This window comes from Rhinolophus ferrumequinum, chromosome 4 (genome assembly GCF_004115265.2).
Source record: "Rhinolophus ferrumequinum isolate MPI-CBG mRhiFer1 chromosome 4, mRhiFer1_v1.p, whole genome shotgun sequence".
Lineage (NCBI taxonomy): Eukaryota > Metazoa > Chordata > Mammalia > Chiroptera > Rhinolophidae > Rhinolophus > Rhinolophus ferrumequinum.
The window spans coordinates 90,953,712-90,980,867 of NC_046287.1; the positions used below are offsets into that span (position 1 = coordinate 90,953,712).

The 27,156-nt window shown below is 35.0% G+C and overlaps 1 protein-coding gene and 1 pseudogene across 1 annotated transcript in view; both read left to right on the forward strand.

The window, feature by feature from the left end:
* The window catches only part of ZC3H13 (zinc finger CCCH-type containing 13), a 96,971-nt gene that overhangs the window by 59,878 nt on the left and 9,937 nt on the right, over positions 1-27,156 (forward strand). Inside the window, 18 exon segments of the mRNA XM_033104166.1 lie at positions 1,494-1,804; positions 4,615-5,079; positions 10,828-11,019; positions 15,599-15,762; positions 15,764-16,030; positions 16,032-16,159; positions 17,315-17,418; positions 17,844-17,954; positions 17,957-18,249; positions 18,251-18,367; positions 18,369-18,441; positions 18,444-18,629; positions 18,632-18,690; positions 18,692-19,025; positions 19,682-19,941; positions 19,943-20,201; positions 24,091-24,243; positions 25,616-25,816. Of these exon segments, the coding sequence (XP_032960057.1) occupies positions 1,494-1,804; positions 4,615-5,079; positions 10,828-11,019; positions 15,599-15,762; positions 15,764-16,030; positions 16,032-16,159; positions 17,315-17,418; positions 17,844-17,954; positions 17,957-18,249; positions 18,251-18,367; positions 18,369-18,441; positions 18,444-18,629; positions 18,632-18,690; positions 18,692-19,025; positions 19,682-19,941; positions 19,943-20,201; positions 24,091-24,243; positions 25,616-25,816 (3,677 nt within the window).
* LOC117021277 (synaptosomal-associated protein 23-like) lies at positions 22,523-23,565 on the forward strand (annotated as a pseudogene).

Sequence of the window (27,156 nt, forward strand, 5' to 3'; positions counted from 1 at the left end):
TGGCTTATTTTTTTCTATGAGAAAGGATTAACAATTCTTATTAAAAGCATGAAGGTTTAGTGGAATCACAGATAACTAGAATGTCTAGGTGAATATAATGTTCTAGTTAGCTTTTTTTTTTGGTAAACTATTATTCAAAAGATTGTTTTTGTTTATTTGCTTAAATCCTCGTTCTATAAAATTCTTTCCAATATATTGTACTATTTTCCTGATTCGGTAATACCTGTTTTACAGATTTAAATCTTACATTGCTTGGTAAACCGTCTTCCAAGGTGTCATTTATAAACAACGTAGTTTAGGGCAGCACTTCTCAACCAAGGATGATTTTGCCTCCCTGGGGACATTTGGCAGTGTCTGGGGCAATTTTTTATTGTCATGAATGGGGTTGGGAAAGAAATGTAGAGACTGGCTTCTAGTGGATAGAGAAGCTGCAAGCATGGACAGCCCTACCACCGCTACCACCACAAAGAATTGCTTAATATAAAATGTCAGTCGTGTCAAGGTTGAGAAACCCTGATTTAGGATTAATAATGATTTTGCCACCATTGTGGATATTGAAAAATATTTATTATAGGCACTGAAGGTAATTCTAAAATACTTTGATTAGACTCCAGAATATTTTTGAACAAGCATCTAGCCCTTGAAATGGTTGCTTGGAATAATATGATATTTATCTGGGTATGTGTTATTTAGAATGTTATTTTTCAAATATTAGCCTTGTTTTTAGTTATTGCACAAATGTGTATATTCCAGCTCTCCATCGTGCACGTGTTTTGCATATTCATTGTAGACAGGGCCCAGGACATAGCAGATTGTCGGAGTGATTCAGGATGTGTTTTGTGAGACTCTGTTGTTCCCTGGCATTGGTGAAAGATGATTTGAAGGAAGTGGAAAATAACCTTAGTTAAACCAAGACTTAGCAACTCAGTCTCAGTTTGTGCTACCAAAGAATGAAGACAGGTTTATTTAAGATAACTGTATAGACAGTATGTTCCTTCCTTAACTCTAGCATTCTTGCCCTATTCTAAGTGGCAGCCCAGGCAAAGCAGACTTCAGGTTAGGCTTAGCTTTTCCCCTTTCTCATAGCCTTGAATTACAGGCATTCTTACAGCTACTTTCTATCTACATCTTGCAAGTGTTTTTTTTTTCAGAGACTATCTCTAATAAGAGTGAATTCCATACTTTAAGTAAGGGTAAGACCATCTGTGCCCAGGGAGACTGTTACCAGGAAAAGAAAGTGTGCCTTCGAGCCAAAGGTTGGGAGAGAGGCAGTGCATATCTCAATTAGAAATATTGCCTCAAGCTGACTTAAAAATCAATCGATTAAAACCTGAGTTACTCTTTCATAGAATTGTGAATTAACATTTATCCTGGAATTACACTTTTAGGTTTAACTTTTACATTCATTTTGTTTGTTTTTAAAAATGATTTTCCTTTGGCTAGAAATGAAGGCTGTGGAACATGCCTTTGATTGATGTTATTTTTCCTTGTAGGTCTACTTCCCCAGCAGGACAGCATCATTCTCCTATATCTTCTAGACATCACTCATCTTCCTCACAATCAGGATCATCTATTCAAAGGCATTCTCTTTCTCCTCGTCGAAAAAGAACTCCTTCACCATCTTATCAGAGGACAATAACTCCACCTTTAAGACGTTCTGCGTCTCCTTATCCTTCACATTCTCTGTCTTCTCCTCAGAGAAAGCAAAGTCCCCCGAGACATCGCTCTCCTATGCGAGAGAAAGGGAGGCATGATCATGAACGGACTTCACAGTCTCATGATCGTCGTCATGAAAGGAGGGAAGGTATGCACTGTACTTTATCTTGATTTTTTTTTTTCAGTTGTTAAAGTAGACGTTTTCTTTATTTAAAACTTGGACATTCAGATTTATTGTTATAATAAGGAGTAGAAGGTTATATTAAGTCTTCTATAGCACACAGAGGAGAGTTCTGAGGGCCACAGGAGGTGCTTAGTGACACAGCGAATGTAAGCTATTAAAATACGTGTAAGTGGGCATTGATGTGTATACTGAGTTGGTGCTTTCTTTAACAGGTTTTACTTAAATGCTCTCAAGTTCTACAAATTTTTGGCCGTCTTATTCTTAGAACATCCTTCTAATTGCTTAGTTAATTCTTTAAAAAAAAAAAAAAACACAAAGAGGTGAAGGAAAGAAAAGCAGCAAACCAGGGGCCAGAGTTTGAAAACATGGTTTGATAAAGAGGTGAGGGCTGGGGGAACATTTCAGAAAGTCATTGCAAACCACATGATCAGTTTTCCAGATGTAACTCAAGAAAGAAGTACGCAAAGCAGTTTTCCTTTCTAGATCCCTAAGAATTCAGTTGACTTTGGGTTTGCTACTCCCTATTCAAGCTGAGAAGCTATTATTACCTAGCAATACAGTCTAATATCTCTCATCTCTTTCTGTACTTCTTGTCTAAGCCTCTTGTCCTTGTTTATCTACTTTGACAGGTTTTTTTTTTCCCCCAACTTCCCCTTGTGTTAGTTTTTGAATGTAATGAGTACTCAGGAAATATTTGCTTATTTACAGCAACATAACGATTTAATATGCATTTTAAAAGCCTGTCTGTGAGTATAGTATAGCAGTCTCCTGTGGAACATGTTGAACTTAATTCTCTTCCTATTGGCGGTGCAATAATTAATCAAGTTCTTTTATTCAAGAAAATGATGGATGCAGAGGTAGGGACCAGAAAGAGCACTTATTTTATAGAATTATCCCTTGTATACATCATTTTGGAATCAGATCAGCACAACAATATTTATGGAACATTGGTAAGATGGGAAAATTCTCTTATACCTATTAATTTTGATAAGATATTTAGCAGCTAGAGTTGACCAGGAATAGTGTTCATTTAGTGACTACTGAATGAAAATTCTTTATTATTTCAAAACGTAACTATTAAACATACTAATGAAGGGAAATAGTACGGAGTTGAGTCTTTTAGGTTTGCTTTTTTTGTGGTAAGAGTAGTTTATGTTACAGGAAAAATCCTTTTAATAAGAAACCATATCTGTTTTAGGTTCTTTGTAAGGAGAAAGAGCTGTAACAGATGTTTGTTCCGCTCTATTTAGATGTCGTTTTCTGAAATAAGAATAATTTTAGTGGAAGAATGGGGAGGTAGGTAAAGAACAAAATATATTAACTAGATGTATTTGTAAAGACAGATGGGGCATCATGAAAAAAGGATCTGGTATTAAGTGAACATATTCTCAGGCATCGTTGGTATTGGAGGAGGACTAGAAGTAATAGGTGTTCACAGAAAAGAATGAAGACGTCACTTTCTTGCCTTCTGGTTCTGTCCTTAAATGGCATTTATGGATATAGGCACATGGACAAAGTAATTGGCAGGGCAGATAAGTTATTGGTGTGAGAATCTTGGGGGTTTGTGGATACTAGATGTTTGGGTTCTTGAGGAAATCTATGACCGAGCCACTGGAGACAAAGCGAAAAGCAGGTAACTTTACAATGTGTTAGGCATAAATATGCTACAGTGGCTAAAATAGCCTCAGATCTTGAGGCAATTCCAGAGTGTAAGAGCAACTGAGGAAGGACTCTGATTAAAAAGGCAGTATTTGTTCTTTGAAGTTCTCTTGTTAATTCTTTGGCTTCATATCATTTATGCTGTAATCAGTGTATGCCTATTCTAGGCATATCTAAAGAATAGTTTCTGATCTTTGCAAAATCCCATGACGTGTATGGGTTGAACTAGGCCATTTAATTTCTGGGCCTCTATTTTATTTATACAGTGACAAGTTTGGATTAAATAATCAGTGAGATTCATTCCAGCTTTTTAGTAACTAAAATTACCTTTTTATTTTTCTATGAAATCTTACATAATGCTTTAAGTCGAGAAAGTTTTCTAGACAGGAGTGTGATTCCATTAAATAGCTCAAGAAAAGAATATAACAGCCTCTCTTTGCCAGCCAGCTTACTAACTGCGGGCCACTCTCAAATGCTTAACTGTATTTGAGGTGGTCATGTGTGGCCTAGTCTGGCCTAATATTAGTTTGAGATGACACTGTGCAACGGGATCTGAAAGTGGTTTCTGAAAACAAAGCCATCAGTGATATGAAGTCAACTGGTTTTAGAGGTTTAAGATGTAAGAATGGGTATATTGGGGTGGGGAGGATCATATTCAAAGTTTATCCAATAAGAACATAATTGTTCAAGTGTAATAAAATTACCTTTGGAATTTTAGCTTTTGAAAGGATTTAATTTTTTTATTTGACCATATTTTCTGCTTTTATTTTCTGCCAAGAACATGAATTATCATTGTAATAAAATTTTAAATCTCGTTGTTGTTTTTTGTTTTTCGTTTTTTTATTGGGGAATTTGGGGAACAGTGTGGTTTTCCAGCACCCATCAGCTCCAAGTCAAGTCATTGTGGTTTTTTTTCAGTCTGGTTGTGGAGGGCGCAGCTCATTGGCCATGTAGGAATCAAACTGGTGACCTTGGTGTTACAAGCACTGTGCTCTAAGCAACTGAGCCAACCGGCCGCCCCAATACAATTTTAAAAGTTCTGTATTAAATATATTGTCTAGTTTCCCAAAATTTTGTGAAAGGAATTACATTTGATTTCCAAAATTGAATTACAGAGACTAGAGGCAAAAGGGATAGAGAAAAGGACACACGAGAAGAACGAGAGTATGAACAGGATCAGAGCTCTTCTAGAGACCACAGAGATGATAGAGAACCTCGAGATGGTCGGGATCGGCGAGATGCCAGAGATGCTAGAGACCGGAGGGAACTAAGAGACTCCAGAGACATTCGGGACTCTAGGGAGATGAGAGATTATAGCAGAGATGCCAAGGAGAGCCGTGACCCTAGAGATTCTCGGTCTGCTCGTGATGCCCATGACTACAGGGATCGGGAAAGTCGAGATGCTCATCGAAAGGAGGATGCATATCAGGAAGAATCCCGAAGTTATGGCAGAAACCACTTGAGAGAAGAAAGTTCTCGTACTGAAATAAGAAGTGATTCCAGAAGTGAGTCTCGAAGTGAAATTAGGAATGACCGGATCGGCAGAAGTAGGGGCAGAGGTCCAGAGTTACCTGAAAAGGGTAAGGTTTTTGATTTGTCAGTGAACTGTATCTTGTATGTCTGTATAGAAATTATTAAATCTTATATCTCCTTAGATTTATTTTCTAAATATATTATTTCTGCATTATTATTTTGTCAAAGTAATTTTCAATTAGTTGAATTTGTGATTTTCCCTATAAATTCTGAATAGAAATTATGAGCTAAAGTAGCAAAAGATAAGAGGGGCCTGACCTAGACTCTCTAGTTCCTAGTTGAATTATATATCCAGTCATGCCTTCAATCTTAATTAATGTGGAACACTAAGAAAATTACTATCAGGCAAAAAAGTAGAGTCATAGGAAATAATTTTTAATAAACAGATATATATGTGTGTATGTACACATACACATACACACATATATACAGAGGGTGCCAAAAAAATGTATACACATTTTAAGAAAGAAAAAAACTATTAATTGTAATACTCAGTATATACCGATAACAAAAGAGGAATACAAGTCACGTTTGACTTCTGCACTTACAAGAGGTGCTCAGAGTGGTCACCATCAGCTTCCAGACACTTCTGATTATGGCGAATCACTGCTTGAGCAATGTTGACCATCTCTTAAAATGCATACCCCCGGTATGCACATGTGTATATATACTGGGTGTGCCAAAACAATGTATACACATGACTTGTATTCATCTTTTGTTATCGATATATATTGAGAATTACAATTTAAATACAGTTTTTTCCTTTCTTAAAATGTGTATACATTGTTTTGGCACCCTCTGTATATACAATAAAGTGATCGTTAAAGTGAAATTAAAATGGTAAACTTTCAAAATTGATGATAACAGAAATGGCTGGTTTGTTTAATTCTTCAGTATTTGTGCTGACTTCAAATCATCACATTATTGGGGTCTTGAGCCATTTTTCTTCCCTTCCCCTTTAAAAAGCATTTGCCATACCCAATAACTACCTACCTACATGTATTTGACTATCTCCAAACTGCTTGGACTAAATTACCTTTGGTCTCTCTCTTCCTCTCCCCCTTTCTATTTCCTCCCCACAAACACTGCTGTACAGTCTGACCACTTACTCTTTCCATCGAGCTGCTGGTCTGTCTTGGTCCATATTACAGCTTTACATTAAGCTAAGACCCCATCACCTTCTCCTTTATAGTTGTCTTGGCTTTTCTTGGCCCTTTGCTTTTCATATACATTTCAAAATGAGTTGTTCTTTTAAAAAAAATTAATGAAAAACGGTTAAATCTTTATTTCAAATGCATTAAATTGATGAATTTGTAACTTTTTATATTAAGGTCTGGTACATGTTTTATTCCTAGGTAGCATTTTTGTTTCTATTGTAAATGGTACTTTAAAAATTCTTTTTATAAATAATGCATTCACATGGTTCAAAATTTCAAAGGTACAAAACGAGATAGATATAGATATGGATATAGATTGTGAAAAGCCTTCCATCTACCCCAACCTGGTTCCTCCTTTTGCGAAATTTATTTGTACCCTTTCCAGAAATATTCTTCACAAGCAAATATGGGTATCCATTCATTTTCTCCTCTGGTTTTACTAATGTAATTAAAAAAACACGTTTATTTTAAAAAATTAACTATTTAGTGCCCTAGACCCTGCTGTTTTCACTTTAAAAAGTATCTTGGAGATCATTCCATAGTAGTCAGTTGGAAAAATAGCTACCTTCCTCGTCTGGTGTCTAGTGTCTGTTGCAGGATATACCATAAAGTAGTAAGTCCTACACTGATGGATATTTAGATGTTCTAGTCTCTTTTTGTTTTTGAGCAGTGTTTCAGTGAATAACTATGTACAGGTGTCACTAAATGATATCTTTTAAAATATTTCATTTTCTTATGCTTATTGCTGGTGTATGGAAATGGTAATTGATGTTTGTAAATTAATCTTACATTGTGATGTTGCTGTATTTTCTTGTAGATCTAATTAGATTCTCTTAAAAATTTATGTCTGGGAACAGACAGGTTTAGGTTTGTCTCTTCCTTTCTGATTTTTATTTATTTACTGTTGATTCCTTGCTGAGCAACTCTTTCGTCATAGTGTTCTATATAGTAATAGAATGGACTTTGCTTTGTTTGAAATTTTAAAGGCTGGCATTTCACCACTAAGCGTTGTGGTTTTTCTAGCAGATTATTTTTATTGTGTTAAAGATGTCTCCTAATTTCCCAACTTATCTAACAGCATTTGTCATGACTGGTTTTTCTGTATCTTGAGACGATCATATAGTTTGATACAGTTTATCTCTTTTACCTTGTTAACTTACGTCAATGTATTTTTAAAATTTTAGAACTATTGCATTACTAAGGTAAATGCTATTTTTTATTTTTTACAAGTTATAGAATGGGTTTAAATTTTAATTTTCATTTACGCATCCATGTTTTTAATTATATTGACATATAATTAGTGGTATTATGGTAAATATTTAACAACTATTCATACCTCACTTGTAACTTTTGCCAATTTCCATGGTATAAATACTCCTGCCTTAGAAGATTTCGAGTACTAACATGTCACTCAATATGGAGAGATGTGCACAATTGGCTCTGTCGAGCCAGTGTGAACAAGTTCTGGTGTACCACTGACTGTGTAGTTCCTTTTTTTATTGTCCTTGTTTGGTTTGGAGATCAGTTATACTAGTCATATAAAATGTGTTGGGAATTGTTGCTTCTTTCTCTGTTCTCTGGCACAATTTATATATGATTAGTTATCTTTTCTTTGACAGTAGGTAACATTTGTCTTAAGCCTTGTTTCTCAATTTTCTGATGTGTACAGCTTTTACTACCAACTGACTTTCTCTACAAGTTACACATTTAGATTATTGTACTAATTAAGATTGCTGTTTTTTCTTGAAGCAGTATAGCAAGTTACATTTTTCCAGGGAATTGTTTTCAAATTTTTGATAAAAAGATGTTCCTAAATTTCTTTTTTTTTAATCTCTGTTACATCTATAATTACATTCCCTTATTTTTTTTATTTCTTGTTCCATCTTGGCTTGTCCATTTTGATTCTTTTTAAAGAACTAATCTTTGGTTTTGTTTTCTTTTGTATCTCTTCTATTTCATTAATTTCTACCCTTATATTTCACTTTGTTGTGAAATGTGTGATAGTTATATTAATAACCATTCTAAACACTTTCTAAGTGTTAATATGATTTCTTCTTGGACTTAATGAGTTATGTAGAAATAGGATTTTAAATTTCCAGTCATGCTTTTTTAAATAAATCCCTTCCCCCAATTTTAATTGTTGTCAGAAAAGACTCTTTGAAGTCAGTTCTTTGGCCATTGTATTTGTTAAGACTTACTTTGTGGCGTAGCCGTCAGTTTTTATAAATGTTCTGCATATGCTTGTAATGATTGGATACAAAGTGTGTCCCTAAGATCAAATTTGTTAACTATGCTTTCAGGTCTACACTTAATTTTTTGTCTTTTTCTAACATACAGAGATGTGAGTTAAATCTTCCACTATTCATTGTGAATTTGTCAATTGTGTATAATTCGATCCAGTTTTGCTTTGAATATTTTGAAGCTTTGCTATTAGGCACACGTAAGTCAGATTATTCTTTTATCATCACAGAATGACCCTCTTTATTACTAATACTGCTTTTTTGTTCTTGAAGGTTATTTTACTCATAGATTTCTTTCGGTTAGTGTTTGTTTGACATATCTTTTTCCATCCTTTCGATCTCTTTATATCTTTTTGTTTTAAATATGACTCTAAACAGTATATATTTAGATATATGTAAGACATATGTTGAATCTTCTCATAGTATTTTCCTTGATTCTGAACTCCTGTTCTCCTTTCAGATTTTTCATCTTGTTCTCTCTCTCTTCGCTTTCTGGGTTGTATCCTTAGACTTTTTTTTTTTTTTTTTTTTTTTTTACTAATTTTCTCTTAGCAGCATCTAATCCAACATTTAACCTTTTTATTCCTAGATATTATATGTGACTTTGTTTTTAAGTTTAACATGTCTTTTTTCTGGTCTTTAATTGCTAAAGTATTCTTTATATATGTTTTGATTATTAAAATACCCTGTTACAGTATTTAGAATTATACTGTAATTCTCTGAGGGCTCACAGCCTGTTGTGGGTAAGGGGTGTGTTTATGTGTGTGTATATATAGCTCTATGAATTTTTGTAAACTACTTTATTAAGGTATGATTGACATACAAAATTGACATGCACGCATTTAATATATATAACTTGATGAGCTTGGAGATAAATATATACCACAATATATGCCATAAACATACCTATCACCTGCAAAAAATAATTTCCTCCTTCTCTCTTTATTTATTATGATTTGTGTGTGATGAGAACACTTAAGATCTAGCCTCTTACAAATTTTTGCGTTTATAGTACATCATCACTAACTGTAGGCACTGTACCATACAGTATATATCTAGGACTATTCATCTTGTACAACTGAAACTTTGCACACTTTGACTAATACCTCCCTGTTTCCCTCTCCCTCCAGCCCTTGGCAACCATTCTACGTTCTGCTTCTGAGTTTGACTATTTTAGATTTCATATATAAGTGCTATCACGTAGTATTTGTCCTTCTATGTCTGACTTATCTCACTAAGCATAATGTCCTCCAGGTTCATCTATGTTGTCTCCAATGGCAGGATTTCCTTTTTTTAAGGCTGAATAATATTTCATTATATGTATGTACCATATTTTCTTTATCAATTCACCTGTCAATAGACATTTAGGTTGCCTCTGTGTGTTGGCTATTGTGAGTAATCCTGTCATGAACATGATAGTGCAGTTGTCTCTCCCAGATCCTGATTTCAAGTTCCTTTGGATATACACTCAGAAGTGGGATTGCTGCATCAATGATACTTTTATTTTTAATTTTTTTAGGAACCTCCATACTGTTTTCCTTAGTGGCTGTGTAGCCTTGCAGTACCATCACCACAATCAAGATACTCTGCTATACATACCATCACAAGACTCCCTGTGTTACCCCTTTCTAGCCATAACCTAACTCCCCTTCCCTGTCCCTGATCTCTGGCAACTAGTATGTCCTCTTATAATTGTTGTTTCACGAATGTTACATAAGTAGAATCACACTATATGTATCCTGTTGAAATTGGCTTTCTCATTCACCATAATCTCCTTGAGGTTCATCCAAGTTGTATCAAAAGTTTGTCTCTTGTTGTATTCCATGATTTGAATGTACCACAGTTTGTTTAACCATTTACCCATTGGAAGACATTTGGGTCCTTTCTAGTTTGGGGCTATTACAAATAAAGTTTCTATGAACATTCATTTCTCACACTTTTTAATGAAAATTTTCAGGCACCACTTAATTTCAACAAAGTGCCTTCATTCTGTATTGGAATGTTTTCACTGTAAACTGTAATCAAAGCAATAATATATATCCACATTTTTCATTATTTTCATAATCTTTCTGTAAATTAGATATGAGTCAGTAGTTTTTATTTTTGTTTTGTTTTTTTGGGAGGTTAATTGAAATGAGTCTTATTGCTTTATGATTCCATTATGTGACCTTTTTTATAGATAGAGGTAACTGGGGCTTAGCTTACCCAAGTCAGTCATTAGACAACTTAGGTGTTCTGATCCAACATTTAATATTCTTTTCAGCAATGATTAGCACACATTGGAATAAAAACAAACACCTTTTATCTGTATATTTTTGGGGAGAAAAGATTATGATTGATGAAACTTGTTGAATAAAATGCCTATGTTTAAACATTTGTGTGAATATTCTTTGTTTAGGAAGTCGAGGCACAAGAAGTTCTCAAATTGACAGTCACAGTAGTAGTAGCAACTATCATGACAGCTGGGAAACTCGAAGTAGCTACCCTGAAAGAGACAGATATCCTGAGAGAGACAGCAGAGACCAAACAAGGGATTCTTCCTTTGAGAGACGACATGGAGAGAGAGACCGTCGTGACAACAGAGAGAGAGGTTTGTCAAATGGAATATTACTAAATGGTGACCAACATTGGAAGAATTGTTTCTTTAAAACTTATTCATTTACTTTTTTATATGTCTTTTAATAGTTTTGCTTGTTGACACATTTAAAACTATTGTATTCACTCTTTCTTGTTTACTTAGTTTAGGGGAGAGAATGTAAATAGCTAGCTACCAGTACCTATTGGCAATAGTTTAGATACTGACGTAATAGGTACTTGCATACTGTAAGAACTGAGGTGCCCTGTTGTAAGTCTGTCCCCTTAACCAAGTAGCTCACAACCTTTTAAAAAATGTAGATGCTTGCGGGCTGTGCCAGGCATTTCAAATTCAGGAGATACTTAAACTTTCTCGTGTGAGTATCCTGGCCACTCACTCACTACCTATGATAAACAGTCTTGTAAAGAATGCCAGAGAGAAACAAGAAAAAAATGATAATGATATGGCTGGGGATTGTTTGGAGAAATATTTTATTCATGTTCCTTCCAGAGAATATGTAATGCTAGCTTTAGCTAATTTTGTATCTTGTTTTCTGTTACTTTATCAAATGACCTCTTAAATCAATTTTGAAGCAAGATTACTAGAAGACATTTAAGAAGGGTGATGAGTACTTTCTTTAACAAGCTTTTAATGCCCGTACATATTAGGGCCTTAAACACTTAAGATTTTATGAAGGTCTTACTAACTTTGGCTAGTTACTAAAATAACGTTTGTTATAATGCTGAGATTAATAAACTATGAAACTTAAGGGAGTAGGGAATTGAATGTTCATACTTCATAGTGAGCTGAATCAAAGCGGTAATGGTGTATGTATCTTGATAGGAGCAGTAATGGGAGGAATGAAGTCTCTAAGCACAAAGTACTTTGGGGAGTATAGTTGAGATGAGAGATGTGGATGAGATCAGAGTTGGTTGGGTTGAGTTTGTTGGGGTAAGCCTCATGCATTTTGGTTACAAGATGTGTATGATTTCTTTAGTTACAGATAAAGCTGGTGTTTATATACTCTTTGCTCACATCTGAAATTATTTTTTCCTGAATGCTAATTCACCTTTCTTTACTCTCTTTAACACCATATCCTGGTAATGCTTTTTTTATATTTGTTTTTGTTGTTGTTGTTGTTGTTTTAGTTTCATATCTTAGCTCAGATTTTTCTCATGTCGTGCCTTAATTCAGTAATAGTGTTTGGCTTTAATCTTATATTTAGTTCAACACATACATTGAGTTACCAAAAACTGTGATAGTTGCTTTATATACATACTCCGACTTAATATTGTAAAGGGTATTAAGTCAAAGAATATATATATATATATATATATATATATATATATATATATATATTCCTTTAAAATCCTTTTATCTTAACAATGTCCCTGTGAATGTAGGTTTGATAAGGAAATACATGCTTCATATTTGAATGGTTTGAGCTAAGAGAAAGGTAGTGATTTTTTCAATATTACAGAGAAATAAGTTCCAGAGCTGGAATTCAGACGACTTGCAGTCATCTGCAAGTCCTGTTCTCTTTCTATTTTACTTTACTATACCAACTTCAATAAATATCAGTTGTATGATTGGAATAGAAATATATTTTTGAGGTTAATGATAATATTCTACAAATGTTTACTGAGTCCCCACGCACTTTGCTAGGTTGTTGGAGTATAATAGTCCTTGTGCTTATAGAACTTAATAGGGAGGAAGATTACCACTCCCCCCCCCAAAAAAAAAAGAAATAATTATTGAGTGCTATCAAGGAAACAAACAAGGGACCCAGATGGAAATAAAGGATAAGGTAAGGACCTTCTTTAGCTAGATAGAGTATTTCTGAAAAATTTGAGGAAATGACATTTATGCAGAGGCATAATAAATGCAAGGGAAGAAGTTAGCATTGCAGAGATTGAGGGTAAGAACATTCCGTGCAGAGGAAAGAGTATGTGCCAATTCCCAGCGATGGGAAATGTCTTAATATGTCCTAGAGTTTGAAAAAAGACCCACGTGACTAGGATATGGTGACCAATAGGGAAATTAATAGAAGGTGAGGGTAGAGATGTGCCTAGGTACATTGTTCTGTGCTCAGGAATTTAAATCTTCACAGGATAATTAGGGTACAAATAGACAAAGTGTGATAAATGCTACTATTATATAAAGTTCTGTGAGAAGACAAAGGAGCAAACAGGATTCTGTGGAAATCCAAAAAGCTTCCTAAAGAGGGGACTTCTGAATTAAGGCGTGAAGGGTAAGAGTTTGCCAGAGAAACGATGGAAGAAACACTTTGCAGGGAGAGGGTACAGTATGTAAAGACACACAGACTGAAAGATACATGTTTTGAAGTAGTAAAGAATTAGGAGATTGGAGTAGAGGTATGCTATAATTGTTAGATTGTTAGAAAAGGAAAGAAGCTTAGAAAAAGGATTGATGAGAGTCGATTGGCCAGGTTTTCAGGCCTCTAAGTCAAGCTGAAGTTTTTGAATTTAATTGCCTTTTCACTACTTATAAGATAACTGCTTTTAAGCAGCTGGAAAAACAAAGTTTTCATCAAAAAAGTATAAGAGAGTCTGGGGAAAGACTGAAGACAAGGATACCAACTAGTTAGACTGTTGATGACATAGACATCTAAGAACTGACCGAACTTTGAGATAATAATATTAACTGTAGAGATGGAGAGAGGAAGTGGAAGACAGACAGACATATTTTAAGAGTAAATTAATGGTACTTGAATATGATAGGACTTGGATAACTCAGAGATTTCCAGCTTTCACGAATAGGTATGTCATTCATTAAGATAAGGAAATACATGAAGAGAAGCACATCTTCAAAGAACACATTTTAAGTGAAAGACAGAGAAGATAGTTTAGACATATTCGAAAGGTGTTTTTACAGTTTCTGTTTTCTTTGAAGTAAGGAACATTGTCATTTTGTTGGAAATACAGAGTTTTTATATGTCAAAAAAGAGTGAGTAGTCAGTCTTTCCCCCTGACTTTGCTACAATCAGATATTTCAAGTAGGAATTACTGTAAGTTGCAGTATTGAATTTGTTTTGGCTTCTTTTGTAATCATTGTGACATTAATATGACCCCCAAACCAGGAATTCAAACAGTCATATACCATTCTGAGAATTTAAAGTGTAGTACAGTAGAACCATTTTAAATTTAAGTTGGCTTCAGCAAAAGTAAAAAAGCATTTAAGAGAACTGACTTCTAGTCCTAATGTCCTAATGTATTTACCATCTCTGTGACAGGCAAATTAACTTCTGGACCATAATTTCTGTGTTTTAAGAAGAAAAGGGGGAAAGGGCTGGACAAGATTTAGTTTTAGCATTAAAATTCTATGAACTTCTGTATCAATGTATAACCTCTAAAGAATAAATATGGGTAATTCTTGTCTTTTTCATCTGTGGTAAGAAAGGAAATTCAAATTACTATTAAATATATTGAACCCTTCCCCAGGAATATCCGAAAATTATTCTGCTTAATAAATTGATTGTTAGATATGCCACTTGCAAACCTGTTGGCCATATTGTAGTATGACCTTTATAATTAACCAATAAACATTATTATATAATATGAAAGTAGAAGCATCACAGTAGCCTAGATCCTACCACAGTGACCTAATTTTCAAAAATGACTATCTCCATGAAAGAGTTCATGCCATTTTCTTACACATTTTTTTAATCCCACACTAATTTCCTGCTCAACTGGGCATTTGGGGCATCATGCATTTATTTTCTCTGTTTATATGATTCGTGTATTGAAAAAAATTCATATATATATATATACGTATATATATATATACACACACACACACACACACACACACACACACACACACACATACATATAATGTGATGAGATATCCGTTAATATTTTTAAGAAAACAGCTCTTCATTTGAGTAATCAGTTACATAATTAAATAAAACTTAATTTATTAGTAGTTATAAATACATATCACATGAAATACTTTTTACATTTGATTTTAAGATTGCTAAGCATCAGTACCCTTAATATTCTAGTCTATGATAAACTGATATTGCAGCAACAAATATTTGTTTTGTTCTATATTTTTCTCACATAATAGCTGCACTTGATGTGTATATATTTTTGCCTGAAATTAGAGGTGTGACTTACGAGGGAAATTTTTTTTTCCTTCAGCTCCAATGTTCTACACCTCCTGCTGCCCCTATCCTTTGCCACCAGTGTTCTCAGGTCCTGCTGGGGGGACAGAGAAGATCAGAGGTGAAGGGTAGAGATGGCAGAAAGTGGGGTTGGAGCAGTGGGCTGGAGGTAGGGTAGGGAGCATGCAGAGAAAGATCAAAGGTGGATCAACGGGAGGTGGGTGGGAGTTGATGGGGAGCAGAAAACATGTTAGTTAGAAGGCAAATGAAAATAACCTTTAAGCAAACAATATTTTTAAGCATATAGGGGTGATTATTGGATGATTGAATTAAAAGTAAAGATAGTACCTGATTTGTATTTATTGCCACTGTGATCCTGTACACAGATAAAATTTGAGATTGCCATACTGTCTTACCAATAGGTTATCTGTCAAATTAATCACTGACAAAACTTGATTTTCATTGTAGATCAAAGACCAAGCTCACCAATTCGACATCAGGGAAGGAGTGACGAGCTTGAGCGTGATGAAAGAAGAGAGGAACGAAGAGTAGACAGAGTGGATGATAGAAGAGATGAAAGGGCTAGAGAAAGAGATCGGGAACGAGAACGTGACAGAGAGCGGGAAAGAGAGGCGGGAACGTGAGCGGGATCGGGAAAGAGAGAAGGAAGAGAACTAGAAAGAGAGCGTGCGAGGGACGAGAGAGGGAAAGAGAAAGAGAAAAGAGAGAGACCGTGAAAGAGAGAGAGATCGTGACCATGATAGAGAGAGGGAAGAGAGAGGGAACGAGATAGGGAAAAAAGAACGGGAACGGGAGAGAGAAGAGAGAGAGAGGGAGAGAGACCGAGAACGGGATAGGGAGAGAGAGCGAGAGCGAGAACGAGAAAGAGCAAGAGAAAGGGGATAAAGAAAGAGAGCGTCAAAGGGATTGGGAAGACAAAGACAAAGGACGAGAGGACCGCAGAGAAAAGCGAGAAGATATCCGAGAAGACAGAAATCTAAGAGATGGACACGATGAGAGAAAATCAAAGTAAGACTGATTGTGAATCAGTTTATTAAAGTTACATTTCAGTAAAGAATTTAGAAGTTCCATTTAATGCTTTTCAGTGTGCTCCTAATGTCTTGTTAATTCTTTTTCCTCTACATTTTTCTGTATTCCAATTTTATTATAATAAAATCTTAGAATTGTCTGGAAAAAAATAATAGTTGCCCATTTTATACCTCTGTATCCAGGGGATATAATCAATCATTATTTATGGTACATTTTCGATGGCACATTAGCTTATTCAACTGCTGTATATTTATTTTAACTGGAAACCAACATAAAATGATACGGACCCTCATTTTTCCCCCTACTTTCAGAGGAGAAAGCTAAAGTTAAATGACTTCAAGGAATTTACCTAAGGTTGCATAATAAGTAACATGGCTATAAGTTGAACTCATCGTTTTGACTCTAAAGCCAACATGTTTTTCATTTGACTTCCCAACATAAGGTATTTCTGTATCATAAAAATGTAAAATGAATAAATAAGTTTTAGTAAAGGGTTCATTAGTATATTGATTCCTTTACTGTATGTTACCACCTTGCAGTATTTAAATGTAATGATTTTCACTTGAGTGATTCTACATGTATAATGAAAGGAAAATATGCTGCCTTGTATTTTAAGTTCACAATTATAAGGTCTTAACAAATGAAGAATTTTGTTAAGATGCTAAATACCCTTTGTATGATACAGCTCGACAATTTTGCTATCCTACAATTATACATTCTATTTATAATGAAGAAATAATAGTAAAAAATTGTAGTACTGAAATCTCTTTTTCACCTCCTGGAATTTTTTTTTTTAATAACCTTGGAGTTTTTATTCATAATTTTAAACCAAATTTAAATTAATCTTCAAAGGCTAATAAAATAGTTGTTTGTCAAGTGTTTCATAAATGCAGTACTTCATATGTATTTTCTCATTTAATCTTAACAACATCCTCATCATCACCATTTTTACTGATACGATTGGAGAAAGGTGGAGTCAGGTGGAGTGAAGTGGAGTGAGGGTGGAGTAAGGTAGAGTGAGATTGGAATAAGGTTGGTGTGAGGTCGAGTAAGGTGGAGTGAGGTGCAATAAGGTTGGGGTGAGGTAGATCACCTCCTGGAGTTTTATAAATTACATTTGTTTGTCCAATTTAGGAAACGCTATAGAAATGAAGGAAGTCCTAGCCCTCGTCAGTCACCTAAGCGCCGACGAGAACATTCTCCCGACAGTGACACCTACAACAGCGGAGATGATAAAAGTAAGCGGAGTCTATTTTCTGTGTCTCCTCATTCATATTCATTTGTAACCATGAGACCATTTTTTGACATTAGTAGGAAATGATGAATTAAGATTTAAAATTTTTCTTGCTCTGCTGCCTCTGAATATCTTCTACGTGACTAACGTACATGTTAGAAATAAGTTATTTTATTGTAGTTGGTGCAAAAGTAATTGCGGTTCTTGCAATTTTTAACTTTTTAAACCAGTTACTTTTGCACCAACCTAATAGAATGGTGCTGTCATTTCCTACTCTTTGTAGTAAAACCATATTTTTATTTTTACTGAAGTTATTGCCATTTTTACAAGTTTTAAATGAAAATCAGAGATTGGTTTATTATTATTTATGTATAACATGCAATGTTTGTTAACTTGTGAAAGTGTGATTATTTTTATCTTTTTGTATAGATGAAAGACACAGACTCTTGAGCCAGGTTGTACGACCTCAAGAATCTCATTCTCTCAGTCCATCACACCTTTCAGAAGACAGGCAGGCTAGATGGAAAGAAGAAGATCGAAACTAGAAAGAAAAGAGAGTTCAAGGCGCTATGAAGAGCTAGAGCTCAAAGAGAAAGTTTCTTCTGTAGATAAGCAAAGAGAACAGATGGAAATCACAGAAAGCTCACGGACTCGGGCCCAAGACATGATAGGACACCATCCGTCTGAAGACCGAGACACATCTGATGGAACTCATGATGAAAACAAGAAAAAAGCAAAAATTCAAAAGAAACCTATTAAGAAAAAGAAAGAGGATGATGTTGGAATAGAGAGGGTAGCACAGAGACAGCAATCTGAAGATAGTCAAGTGTTTTCAACCAAAAAAAGGACAGAAGAAGAAAAGTGTTGAAAAAAAACATAAAAGATCCAGAGGTGACTCTGATATTTCCGATGAAGAAGCAGTCCAGCAGAGTAAGAAGAAGAGAGGCCCCAGGAACTCCCCCTATAACAACCAAAGAGGAATTGGTCGAAATTTCCAATGATAAGGATGCGACTGTAGGAGATCCTCAGAGAAAGAAGATACAGCGTTCAGTGACTGGTCTGATGAGGACGTGCCTGACCGTGCAGAGGTGACAGAGCATGCTGCCGCAGCTGCTACTCCTGGAAGGACCCCTTCCCCGTCTTCCCTCCCTCCTCCTCCTCCTCCTCTGGCTACTGCCACTGCCCCTGGTACTCTTGCCGCTACTGCAGCTGCACCAGCACCTTTAGCACATCTGCCACCTGCACCGGTACCACCAGTGCAGCTTTTACCGGTGAAGGACTCACATAGAAAAGGCCATAAAGCACGAGCGGAAAAAGCAGAGGCACCTCATGTATCTATAGAAGAGGCACCACATCGCAAGCCAGTGGATCAGAAGAGGAGCAGCAGCCTTGGGAGCAATCGGAGTAATCGCAGTTATACATCAGGGCGTCTGCGCTCCCCATCCAATGATTCTGCCCATCGAAGTGGAGATGACCAAAGTAGTCGAAAGAGAGTACTACATAGTGGCTCAAGAGACAGAGAAAAAACAAAAAGCCTGGAAATCACAGGAGAGAGAAAATCAAGGATTGATCAGTTAAAGCGTGGGGAACCCAGTCGAAGTACTTCTTCAGGTGATAATTGAATTATAATCTAGCCAGTATTTCCTATGTTAGTGTATTTTGTACAAATTGTAATTTTAAAGTAAATGGCTAAATTGGTTACTTCATGTGCTGCCTTAATTTCAGGGAACTTAAAATAGAAGCTTAACCATCCCACCAAAATGTTAGCTGTTACCACACTAATGTTACCACGCAATATTATAATAAAGGTATATTCAGTGATGTCAATCTGCTTAATATCAAGATTTTAGTAGTATATCTCAGTAGAAGAACTTTAATGTACTCCAGTCCCTTGTTGATGCCTAAAATTTTAACCTTTCTGCTCTCCCAGCAGTCAATTCATTCTCTTTTGACCACAGAAAATAAAGTAGGGGGATAGAAAGGGACCTGATAATGAAGTGATCGGTTCTATTAATGTGTAACCATTTTATGTACTTATTTCTTTGAAGATGTTTTGTGGTTATAGTGAAAATAGACAAGGAAATGTGCTTTTCACATGTTTTAATTAGTACTTTGAGAGATCAGTTTTTTTCTTAAAGTGTGTTCTTTGGAGAATTGGGAATAAATATAGAAAAAGGTAAACTGTAAGCTTAAAGAACTCTAAAATGAAGTATTTTTGTTGCTCTTTTTGTCACGTGTTAACTCTGTTTATGGTATATTTATTTTAGATCGCCAGGATTCAAGAAGCCATAGTTCAAGAAGAAGTTCTCCTGAGTCAGATCGACAGGTTCATTCAAGGTCTGGGTCATTTGATAGCAGAGATAGGCTTCAAGAACGAGATCGATATGAGCACGAGAGAGAGCGGGAGAGAGAGAGGAGAGATACAAGGCAGAGAGAATGGGATCGAGATGCTGATAAAGATTGGTCCACGGAAACAGAGAACCGAGATAGACTACGGGAACGAGAGAGAGAACGAGACAAAAGGAGAGCCTTTGGACAGGGAAAGAGAGCGACTGATTTCTGATTCCATGGAAAGGGACAGAGACAGAGACAGAACTTTCGAGAGTTGTTCTCAAATGGAGTCTATAAAACGCAGTGAAGCAAAACTGGAGAGTGAACATGAAAGAGACCTAGAAGGCACTTCCCGAGACTCTGTAACTTTGGATAAAGAAAGAATGGATAAAGATCTAGCATCTGTACAGGGATTTGAAGATATAAATAAAGCTGAAAGAACTGAGAGTGTGGAAGGTGGTGTCACACCTTTTGTCTGTTACACTGCTCCATTCCTTTTCAGATTTCACAGGAAACAAACACTTTCTTTAAAAGGTAATCTGCTATGCGTATTCACTCCATTGTTTTTTAGGGAAAGTAAATTTTATAAGGAAAAGGTCATATCATATTTTAAAATGTGTTCCCTTCATTAGTATTGTCAAGGCAGACTTGGTTCAGATAAGCCTAAATGAAATAAAAGATAACTTAGATGTAGTGTCTGTAGATGTTGAAAATAGTCATCACTTCTTTTCTTAGATGTTAAAACAATCTTAAAATTGAAGTGACTTCTTGGTTCAGAGAGGGATTCAGAAACTATTAGTGGTTCCTGTTTTCTAGGGAAGTTGAAAACAAATGTATGAAATAATAACACTTAATGACAGATTGACTATAGAATCCTCCTGGCACTCCCCACTCCTAGAATGAGGAATCCTGGGAAGTCCACATCAACCCTTTGGCTCCCTCAGAACCAGCTTGTTGGGTGGAACGTCACCCCTCTGTCCTTCAAACCCCCATCTGTTGTATAGACTGACTCATGCATCTGCATTCTCGGAATGGGCTACATCGTCTAACCCTCTTCGTACCTGCTTTTCCATTGCCCGATAGACCTTTTTCCCTTTTATCTTCTCTTTTTTCTTCAAACTGCAAGTCCCAGTTGTTTATGCATTATTTCCTCTGAGGAGCCTTCTCTGCTAATAGTGCTTACTCTTTAAAAATGACGTCACCTTGTTTATACATCTTTGATGGCATCCCTGCACTATATCATCATCATTTTTTCATGGTTTTATCTTCACTATACTGTACTCCTTTGTAAAGGACCATAGCTTTTCATTCCTTTATCTTTGAGACTATAGCAAGAACACAGTAAATGGTCGATAAATGAAAATGTTTTTCCTATACATACTTGCCCTACATTTTATTCTTTGGTGAATTATAGCCTACGGTACCACTAGTGATGGCTTCCCTGAGAATTCTCCTGGAAATTTTGCCTCCATGGGACTGTCTAGTTCTCATACCAGCACTTACACAATTGTTTTGACATTACTTCTCCACTTCAAGCCCCCAAGAAGCTTCTGGGTATACTTAGTATAAAAGCAGTATAATTTTATTACTCTTTTTATTTGCCGTATTGTATTGTAGCATTGGGCACAGAGTAAAATTCAGTCTTTTAAAACTATAAACATCCTTACACCTTTTGGTTATCTGGTTGAAGATTCCAATATGTCATCTGTTACATAGTTTTTCTACTTGACAAAACACTTCTCCTCAACCTTCTTCACATTACATTTTCACCTCAATTGTAAGTTACGATAGCATCAATTTGTGAAGTACAGCCTTGGGTATGATGGAATACGTACGTGAAACTAATGATTTATAATAGTTCTTTTGTGATTGGAGTCTGTTCCCCTTATTTCTGACTATCATTCGTTGGTTGTGGTCATAAATAAGATAGCGTAGAAATTTATAGGTGAATTACCTACTGTGAGATGAAACATTTTATTCACTTAAAGTAGGAAAATGAGTTGGATAAACTTGAAAAAATAAAAATCCTATATTTGCATTTATTAAGTTAGATGTATATTTTTACATAATGAAGATATTAAATTTGGTTACTTTACAAGTGAATTGGTGAGGGCATGGGGAGGTTACTATAGAATTTAATAGAACAGAAAATTATTAGACTGTTTATAAACATCTCATAGTTTTATATTTTATTTTTTGCAAAATTTTATCTATAAAGCATATTGTTGCATTTTTAAAACCAGTGTTGTAAACTCAGTAAAGTGTATGGAAACTATTGATTAGAAACATTAAATGTACTCTGTATTTTTAGGATAATTAAATTTCACAACTAACTCACCAGGAGACAAAGCTTAGCTTACCTAGGTGGTTAGAAATGTTGGTAAAATAAAGAAATAGAATATACACCAGTGGTACTAACAAACATATTTTTAAATTGTATTACAATTTAATTTATTTTTAAATTGTATTCTTAAAATTATATTCATTAATTAAAGGATAACATTGGGGTAGGGAAGATGAATTTGGAGATGGGAGAATAAATGGCACGTTTATATTTTTACCTAACTGCTATAAAGTCCTTCATAATGAGCTAAATATTATGAACTTAAGATTAAAGTTTCAAATCAATTATATTAATAAGTTTTCAAGTTTTTTTTTAATTAATAATTTTAGGTAAAGAAATTAATGCATCCTTTTTAAATTAGATTTGCCTGGATTTACTTAAAGTTTTACTATAAGAAATTATCATCATTAATATGTTAGTGGAAACTTTTATTTTTCATATTTTAATTGTCATCTTCCAACCTGTTATATTGCTGTTCATATTGTATTCTTGCCATTGAAGCTAAATATAACTAGGCACAGGGGCGGGCGTGAGAAGGGTGTAGCTCCCAATCAGGTCAGGTGGCTTCCAAGCTGCTGTGCCAGAAGGAAGTGGCTGGGACTGCTTGGGAAGGAAAAAAGAAGTACTAGGCAGCACTTTGAGTTCTCCGAAAGGGTGTGTCCTGCAGAATGACCTGTTGCCATGCCAGGAGTGACTCTTCACATCTGCCTGTCAGCTACATCAGTTTTCTTTATAATTAGAAAGCACGATTCTTGGAATCTTCAAGTTTGACAGAGAATATGCACATTTCAGTTTCTGTGCCTGTCAAGAGTTTTAATTCATCATGGATAATCTGTCATCAGAAGAAATTCAGTTGAAGGCTTTCCAGGTTACTGATGAGTCTCCAGAAAGTACAAGGAGAATCCTGGGTTTAGCCATTGAGTCTCAGGATGCAGGAATCAAGACTATCACTATGCTGGATGAACAAGGGGAACAACTGAACCGCTTAGAAGAAGGCAATGGACCAAACAAAGACGTGAGAGAGGCAGAGAAGACTTGAACAAAACTGTCTGCTTATGTAGTAGTATAACTGCTGATGATCAGAGAAGGTGAAATGGAGAAGAACCTGACTCAAGTGGGCAATATCATAGGAAGTCTAAATAACATGGCCCTGGACATGGGCAGTGAGATTGAGTCTCAAAATCAACAAATAGACCAGATCACAGAAAAGGCTGACACCAACCAAGATTGTATCGACAATGCCAGTGCCAGAGCAAAGAAACTCATTGGTAGCTGAAAGTACTGCTGTACTTCTTTAGCATTTATTCACTTGCCTAACTCTTCCTTCAAAATCATTACCTTTTCACAGTTTGAAATTTTGGTTCCACACTCTTCTAATCAGGAGATAATGTGGAAGAAGGTCAAGAAGGAACAGCCCCCCTATTTTTTCATTTTCTCTTTTTCTCTTGAGGGTAGAAATTTGATCTCAGGTAGAAAACTTACTAGATTGCTATGAGTTTTATGTAGTTTTAGACTTTTAAAAAGCTAGAATTTTGTTTAACTAAAAGTGATTTGGAAAATTACCCCTTTGGTTTGATTATTGATGATTACACTATCATTTTCTTAGCCTTGTGTATTGAACTATATTCAGAACCACATTTATTTAGATCCTGAACAGTGTTACAAGAATCTGATTGGTATTTGTCACCTTTATTTAAAAACTAGCACCTGTACAGTTCAAAGTTGTTAATGTGGATTGGTTTAACGAATAACCACTACTTTATCCTTACAATTAAATTTTGTAACTAAAAAATAAAAATACACTGAATTTAACTAATTGAATTTTTTTTTCAGTTTTCTTTTGGAATTATCAAGTGTTTTGAATAATTTAAAAATGTTATTTTCTAATGAAAAAATGCTTTTCAAAGTTTTTTAGTGTGCACAGCCTTTACATCTTTAGTTTAATTTAGACGTTCCTTCCCCTAACACTCTCTTTGACATGAAATTAACTTTTCCAATTAGCAGGAGATGACGAATCCAAGTTAGATGATACACATTCATTAGGATCTGGTGCTGGAGAAGGATACGAGCCCATCAGTGATGATGAACTAGATGAAATTCTGGCAGGTGATGCCGAAAAGAGAGAGGACCAACAGGATGAGGAGAAGATGCCAGGTAATCATTTGTGGAGGCTGAACATAAAAATTATTTAATTTATGATATTAAGGTGTTTTTGGTTTCCTTTCATGCTGTAAGAATTGATAAAAGGCACTTAGAACTTTCCCCTTTGTGTTTTTATTAACGTTAAAAGGCCAATAAAATGAAAACTATAAAAATACGCTCTCCTCATTTTTAAGGAGACGTTGCCTGTGAATTGGGAAGGGCCTCGTTTAAAATAGCAAAATTGTAAGATTTCCAGAGTTTACAATTCATATTTTATATGACTTGGAATCTAACCAAATACTGATTGCCTAGCAGTGTTCTAGATGGTAAGTATATAATACTGGGCTTAACAACTGTGGTGCCACAAACCAGTTTTTGCAATGACTGCTCAAAAATTTACAGTCATTGGAATTATATTTGGACACTATTTATATACTTCTTTCTATCAATTTTCTAAATTCAGTATTTTTACTTGTTAGTACTTTGTGCCTTGCCAGAGCTTACTCTACTGACTATATATCAATCATCCCAATTTGCCTGATTGTTACTAACAATTTTTTTTGTCATGTTGAGGGTCTCTGCTTTGTCTGGGTATGTAGAATATTAAATTTTTGCTCTTATATTTCACAATTTTTCTTACTAACGTAGAAGGTATGTATGATTGTTATTATTATTGGCTATTAGGTATTTCTGAATAGTTTCTGAATAGAACGTTATTTTGCTAATTTCCTCAACTGTTCTTTGTCAATGGATGGATTATTCTCAATATTAATAATATTCACTGATTCTTTAATTTCATAATGAACTATTTGTTTTTAAAATGTAAAATTGTGTGTGTATGTGCATGCATGTGTGTATACATACATGCAAACTAAATAGATTCCTATATTTAACCCGTGAAAGGATTCTGATACCCAGTTTCAAAACATCTGACCTATTTTTAGTGAAATAATGGAGTTTTTTCATTGGGGATCTCTCAGGTAATTTAAATGAGTTATTTGTAGGAATGGGTTTGCTTGGGTTTTTGTTTGCTTGCCTGTTTTCTTTTGGTGAGAAAGATTTATTTGTAAAGGTCCTTAGATTCTAAATATTAGTGTTTATACGCATCTATATAAGACCGGGTCTTGTATAATATAAAGTAATATAAGACCGAGTCTTATATTAATTTTTGCTCCAAAAGACATATTAGAGCTGATTGTCCGGCTGGGTCTTATTTTCTGGGAAATAGGAAAGAAAAGCTTTTACCTTAAGAATATGACATTTTTGGTATAAAGTACCTGTTATTTAATAATGGCTTTCTGTGTTTTGCAATTTATATTTCTCTATAGATAACAAGAATGCTATTTGTTGGTGTGAAAAAATCCTGTTTTTTAACTTTTTACAGATCCATTAGATGTGATAGATGTAGATTGGTCTGGTCTTATGCCAAAGCATCCAAAAGAACCACGAGAGCCTGGGGCTGCACTCCTAAAGTTCACACCTGGAGCTGTTATGCTGAGAGTTGGGATTTCTAAAAAGCTGGCAGGTTCTGAACTCTTTACCAAAGTCAAAGAAACATGTCAGAGACTTTTAGAAAAACCCAAAGGTAATTCATTCTACTTTGACTCTATATATTGTCTGTTATAACTATTAAGGTGCCGTTGGCAAGGATTCTTTTTGTTCTCATGTATCACTTACAATACTGTATCTTTTTTGAGGAATCACTTATATTCATTATTTCATTCTCATGGTCAGAGTTTCCTTTTAAATTTTATTTTGAGAAAATTTAAGTCCCCAGAAAAGTTATAAAAATATCATAGTGATCTTTCTGTATCAAAATTACTTTAACAAAGAACTGAATGGTGCATTAGTCCAGGGCTAAATGCAGCAGAGCCTGGAGAGTGGACTAGATATTTTTCATACCTAAGCAAATTGGATGTCTTGGCAACCCTTTATCCTGGGAAATGGGGAGTTCTACCCCAATGCAATTGTGTAGGTTGAACCTTTAACAAAGTGTTAAAAGCTTGGCCTCTAGACCAAATGTCTGGATTCCAATAGGCACACTTGCTTACTAGCTATTATTTAATCCTGCTGTCTGTTAGTATCACCATCTTGAGCTGGAAATAATTATACCACCAACTTCACGTGATTATAAGGAAGAGAAATGAGTTATTAAAACTAAACCACTTAGAACAGTTTCTAATATATGGTAACACTCAATAAATAATTAACTGCTACTTTTTAGTTTAAAAATATTTTATCACATTCATTTTAGATCTTATCAAAACAACTTTTCATTATTCCAGAACATTTATTTAATTTATGGGTTTTTTTATTTGTTTGTTTGTTTTTGCACTATTTCTCTTTTCTGGTACTTATTTTGTTGCAGCTTATTAATACTTTATTAAGAGGAGGTATAAAAAGGAAAGGCGGCGAAAGGTGAAGGCAGCATTATTTAATTTATATCATGTTCTTGAGAGGTAAAAAAGTTTAGTTAAAGGAATTAAGCTTTTTAGTAAATTGAGAGAAATTGTTTTACGAATTTCATGATCCATGTCCTGCCTTTCAACTCTTAGTGTAAGCAGTGAAACTCTTGATTTTAATATGTCCCAATAAACATAGAATGTATGTATATGAAACATATATAATTGTTAATGATATTAACCTGACAAATGACCGAAGTCTTGGATTATTGCCCACTGTTTCTACTTTGTTTGTTTGGCTCTGTGATCTTAAGCAAATAACTCCTCTGGGCATAAAATGATGGAATGAAATCCCTAAGGTCTTATCCACCTTTCAGTGTATTTGCCTCTATGACTTTTGCTAATGGCAATTCAAGTTATAATCTAGTTTGATTTTGCTAACTATAATATACACTTTGACCCTCACTTAATGATGACTTAATCTCAACAATGAAATACACATGATAAAGAGGGGTTTGGTTGT